General features: G+C 41.7%; 1 protein-coding gene across 1 annotated transcript in view; it reads left to right on the forward strand.

The window, feature by feature from the left end:
* The window catches only part of LOC107667668 (piggyBac transposable element-derived protein 4-like), an 8,467-nt gene extending 4,923 nt beyond the window's left edge, over positions 1–3,544 (forward strand). The window contains exons 2-4 of the mRNA XM_016459397.1: positions 852–932; positions 1,076–2,441; positions 3,539–3,544. Of these exons, the coding sequence (XP_016314883.1) occupies positions 852–932; positions 1,076–2,441; positions 3,539–3,544 (1,453 nt within the window). The remainder of the gene's footprint in view (positions 1–851; positions 933–1,075; positions 2,442–3,538) is intronic.
* Positions 3,545–6,074: the final 2,530 nt, after the last annotated feature.

The raw sequence follows: 6,074 nt of genomic DNA on the forward strand, positions 1-6,074 counted from the left end.
CCATCCTCCTGTTCTTAATGTTGTTCTTATTTGTTTCTGTTGTTGAACGCCGCGCACAAATGACGCCGCTGTTGACCGGCTTACGTCACGTCTTAGTACACACTCTCGGTGCGAATGCAACCCTTTAAATGGTACTGGGAAATAGTTTGCGCAAAATCGTCCCAGTACTTTAGTACTGTACATTTAGTTCTGGAACTAAAGCGGTGTGAAAGGCCCTATTGATGACGATGTTTTTATCTGCTCCATGTGTCCAGTCCATTAAACTATCTGTGGATTTTAGTGACTCACTCATGTTTTCCCCTCTCTCCTCATTTTTTTCTCTCACTATTTTTTTTTTGTTTAGAATAGTTGACATTTTTACTTATCGAAGATTGTTCTTTGCATGACCATTTCTAGATTACACCAGAATGAAGTGAAGAGAGGTGAATGCAGACATTAGGTGCAGCGACCACCTGATAGATAGGCTACGTGCAGTTTGTTCAAAAGTAAAATATATAATAAATGCATTTGATTGGTAAACCAAATTCAAATGTGATATTTTAATCTCTAATGGTAATGCATGGAATTTACGGAAAAACTCCACTAAATAATAGCACTAAAAAGTGAGGGGTGTGGTGGGGCTTTGGCGATCGGCGCTACCGATGTCCGTCAAGCACCAATCACGGGCCCCCTCCTAGCTCGGGCCCCGGGGCTTCAGCCCCGCCTAGCCCAGTGGTTAATGCGGCCCTGCCCATCAGTCCATAGGCCTATAATTGCCCATCTCTTATGCATGCACTGGTACCTTTGACAATATAAGATAACAAATGTTTTCATTTATTTATTTTATTTTGTTGTTTGTTTATTTGTTTTAGGAACGTGGCGCCTTCATGTGCACATCATACAAGGGCAGCACGCAAGCGTTCAGTTTTCAACTCGGTTGAGAAACTTAATGAGTAAGTGTGCATTTACCGCCATTTTACATCTTAGAGTTTAATTTTGCTTGCATACTGTCAGATATTTGTATAAATGCTTGCATAATGTAAAGTATACATGTTGTCACCATGCTCACTTTTTATTTGATTTTATTTTGTTGCAGATGTGAGAATGACAGCGACCAGATGCCTGCTGCAAAGAGAGCCGGGACTCTTTCGTGGACAGCAGAGACTGATGTTGACCGGGTTGCACAGACTCTGAGATTCCTGCCTGCTCGGGAACCTGGACCGCAGTTGTCTGCTGCTGACTCGCACTCTCCCATGAGTCTTTTCAAACTGTTTTTCACAGAGAGCGCCGTGGCAAACCTGTGCCACAACACAAATGCTCAGGCTGCCAGGGCAATTGCAAAGGGCCGCAAGTACAAATGGACCGATGTCGGTGTTGATGAGCTGTACCGCTACATCGGACTCGTATTCTACATGGCCGCGGTGAAGATGAGCTCCATCGCTGACTACTGGCGGCAGGACAGCCTTTTCTCTCTGCCTTTCCCCGCCACAGTTATGCCACGGGACAGATACCGCACCATTTCATGGAATGTGCACATGAGTCACCCAGACGCAGACAAGGAAAACGACAGAAAGAGGGGCACAGCCCAACATGACCGTCTGTTCAGGATCAAACCCCTCATGGACACTATTCGTCTTGCGTGCAAAGCCTTCTATCATCCCAGAAGAAATGTAGCTGTGAAGGAGAGATTGGTGGCATGCAGAGCAAATACCGGAATGACGGTGTACATGAAAGCCAAGCTGACAAAGTTCAAGTTTTTTGTCCTTTCAGACTCCTCAAATGGATATACTGTGGACTTCTCTGTCTACACGGGCAAGAATAGCTTTCTCACAGACCGTGGGCTTTCGTATGATGCTGTGATGTCTCTCCTGGACCGTAAAGTTTTGGGCTCTGGGTATCATGTGTACATGGATGATTTCTACACAAGTCCAAAGCTCTTCACAGACTTGTTTGCTCTGAAGTTTGGTGCTTGTGGGACGTACAGAGACCAGAGGAAGGACTTCCCGAAGACTGCAGCTAATTCACTGAGCAGAAACTCCAGCAGGGGATCCATCAGGTGGATTCGGGATGGGCCTCTTGTGTGTGTGAAGTGGATGGACACGCAAGAGGTGTCTGTTTGTTCCACCATCCATGCTGCCTATACAGGAGAGCGCGTGCAAAGGAAAATCAAAGCACAACATACATGGAAGACGAAGATTTTACCATGTCCTGCACCTGTGACTGCATACAACCAGCACATGGGGGGTGTTGACCTGTCCGATCAGCTGTTGCAATACTACGCTGCGCAGCACAAAACCATGAAGTGGTACAGAAAAATCTTCCTACACTTCTTGGACATTGCCGCCAACAACGCTTTCATATTGCACAAAGAGCTGCACGGCAACATGACTCACGATGGGTCACGGCACCAATGTAACCCCTCTCTCCCGGGTCCTCTCCACCACACCTCGCTCTTGTTCCGAGTGGGTCTCGGACCTGGGTCTCCGGCATGGGAGGCGGACGCATTAACAACGAGGCTAAAGACTGCAGAGCACCTACTCGCTGGCCTCCATTACACAGCCGTACACACTTTTCCTTGCGGCAGAGGCAGAGTACTGCAGCTATTTGAACATCTAAGCTGCAATAATAATAAAAGCGGTGTACGTGCAAGCAGTGGCGCCTGCAGGTGTATGGCTGTAGGCACTGTGCGTACCATGAGCACTCAGACTGACCTGAGATTTTCCCCGCAAACATTTCAGCAGCTATTATAGGCCTGCATGCCATGCCATTAATTATGAGATCAGTCTTTTGCATGCCAAAGTCAATTTCTCCATGTAAGGCATTTCAGCTTCCACTCTCCGCACAAACTATTGGATATGCATCTATAACAGCGCACATTTATCTAGGTTAAGCGTTTAAACTAACACTGTGATTGTCACGGGTGCACTGCTGAGCGGACTGAGGAGCAAGGAACAGAGAGAGACGAGGAGCAAGACACACACAAAACATGGAACAGAGTCTGACAGTGATATGCTTGAACTGTTTTATATCTATAGATTTTATATAAAATACACTATTTTGTGTCAGTACATTAATGGCACATTAGAGCAGCATTAGTAAGCTGTGTAAATATAAAGAAATGCCAAATCACATGCAGGTTTTTTCAGACCGGAGACCATAATCGTGTAATAATTAATTTTATTATGTTATGAAACATCCAATTTTTCTTTCAATAATGTTTTTTTTTTTAATTTGCAAGAATTGCATGATACTAAACTTTTTATTAGTTGTCATAGCAAGTGATTTTAAAAGTGCGGAGACCATAATTGTGTAATCATTTATTTTATTATGATATGAAATGTCCAATTTTACTTTCAATAATGTTTTTTTAATTTTTGCAAGAATTTCGTGATACTAAACTTTTTATTAGTTGTCATAGCAAGTTATTTTAAATGTAGGATGACTCACTTTTTATAAGATGACTGAAAATTTTACTTGAATTGGTAGTTTATTCTTACTTTTGTAAACCTAACTGTTTTGTAATTACTACTATTCCTATTCTTATTTCTGTTGTTTCTAGAAGTAGTATTTTTGATAATGGTCAATAGAAAAAATTTAACCACACACACATTGTTTGTCCACAGAATAATTACACATTATTAAATAAAAAGCGTCCCGCAGGGGATGACGAGACACACCTGGGAGCAATGAAACATCAAGGGAAACACCTGGGACAAATTAACTTAACTAATCAGGACAGGAACAGGAAACTAACCAAATAAGGGCATAGGAAGGCACATGGGGAGCAAGACACACACAAAACATGGAACAGAGTCTGACAGTGATATGCTTGAACTGTTTTATATCTATAGATTTTATATAAAATACACTATTTTGTGTCAGTACATTAATGGCACATTAGAGCAGCATTAGTAAGCTGTGTAAATATAAAGAAATGCCAAATCACATGCAGGTTTTTTAAGACCGGAGACCATAATCGTGTAATAATTAATTTTGTTATGATATGAAACATCCAATTTTTTCAGTAATGTTTTTATATTTTTTTTTTACGTTTTGCAAGAATTTCGTAATACAAAGCTTTTTATTAGGCTAGTTGTCATAGCAAGTTATTTTAAATGTAGGATGACTCACTTTTTATAAGATGACTGAAAATTTTACTTGAATTGGTAGTTTATTCTTACTTTTGTAAACCTAACTGTTTTGTAATTACTACTATTCCTATTCTTATTTCTGTTGTTTCTAGAAGTAGTATTTTTGATAATGGTCAATAGAAAAAATTTAACCACACACACATTGTTTGTCCACAGAATAATTACACATTATTAAATAAAAAGCGTCCCGCACAAACCTCTACCTCCACCAGCAGGACCTCAATTCCCTTTCATGGGAACTTCGAACTGCGTTCTCTAGGGGTCGCTATGGGGAACGCCTCGTCGTGACCCGTGTCTGAAGCATACATTGAAAAAAAACACCAACTCGTTGGCCGGCGACAGCCATGATGTCACTACCGGTGCGACTATAGTATAAATAGGCGCCGGGAGCACACATAATTCTCTTCTTCGTATTCATTGACTGTTTTGTTTGAAGCGTGCATTTCTGTGGCAAGAGCGATCTCTATTCATCTCATTATGGCGAGCACTAGCAAAGCGTTTAAGGATGTGTGCAACGGGTCACGACGAGGCGTTCCCCATAGCGACCCCTAGAGGATGCAGTGTCTCGTTCCCTACTCAATGAACCTCTGTTACATAAGTAACCTGAGACGTTTCAGACTCAGTAAAGTTTTTTTTTTCTTTGTGCTGGTCATTCTCAAGCATAGAAATGCGGATATTGGCGTGTGCTCTTTTATATGGTAATGATATTAATTAGGGGGCGTTTACAAGGCGGAGATCTGGCACCAGTCAGCTGCGCACAATTTCAAGATCATTTGCATTTATAAATGTCACAACTGGAAGAGAGGCGTACGCACCTGTTTTTGTGCGCACAATCGTTTTCTCTGAATCGCACATGCGCCCTTTTGAGAAATGATCTTAGAACAAATTTAGGACGGTTTATACGCAATATTTTATAAATGAGGCCCCTGGTGTCAGAGATGCAATTAATTGAAGAAAAATTTACTGAAAAAAAGAGCTTGCAGTTTAATCAGCCGAAGTCAGCTTCAACACTCAATGGAGTTCATTGGCTGCTCTGCCTACACTCTCAATACAACTCTAGTTATATTCTAACAGAGGTCACTAACTACATCATTACTTAGGTAAAAAGGATTCTGGTTGGTTGAAGCATAGATAAACTTAGAAAATCTCCACACATGGACATAAGCATATCTTCAGAGACAAGCAATCGAGAGGTCAGATGCAACAGGTCTCTCCAGAGACATATATCAAGCAACCCATGGGTCAGGGTGACGGAAGAGTCAAGTCAAGTCAAGTCACCTTTATTTATATAGCACTTTTAACAATACAGATTGTGTCAAAGCAACTGTACAGTTTTAATTAGGAAAATAGTGTGTCAATAATGCAAAGTGACAATAGTAAACACTCATTTTTCAGTTAAAGGCAGTTCATCATTGAATTCAGTGATGTCATCATCCAGCTCAGTTCCCGGTGGTAGTCTGAGACAAGGTCTTTACTGGGGATCTGTATCTGGGGCTCATTTAGTTGTCCTGGTCTCTGCTGACTTTCAGGGCTGTAGAAGTCCTCTCTAGGTGCTGATCCACCATCTGGTCTGATCTAGTACTGGATCCGGGTGACTGCAGTGACCATCTGATCTGGATACAGACTGGATCTGGTGGCTACGGTGACCTCGGAATAAGAGAGAAACAGACTGATATTAGCATAGATGCCATTCTTCTAACGATGTAGCAAGTACATCGGGTGTTATGGAAAGTGTTCCCGGTTCCGGCTGACCTAATTAATGCAGCCTAAAAATCTTTTAACGGATTTTAATATTAGAAATGTGTTAGTGTGTTATGTGTAAGCCAGGTTAAAGAGATGGGTCTTTAATCTAGATTTAAACTGCAAGAGTGTGTCTGCCTCCCGAACAATGTTAGGTAGATTATTCCAGAGTTTGGGCGCTAAATAGGAAAAGGATCTGCTTCC

The sequence above is a fragment of the Sinocyclocheilus anshuiensis genome, unplaced genomic scaffold (assembly GCF_001515605.1).
Source record: "Sinocyclocheilus anshuiensis isolate Anshui unplaced genomic scaffold, SAMN03320099.WGS_v1.1 scaffold1827, whole genome shotgun sequence".
Taxonomy (NCBI): domain Eukaryota; kingdom Metazoa; phylum Chordata; class Actinopteri; order Cypriniformes; family Cyprinidae; genus Sinocyclocheilus; species Sinocyclocheilus anshuiensis.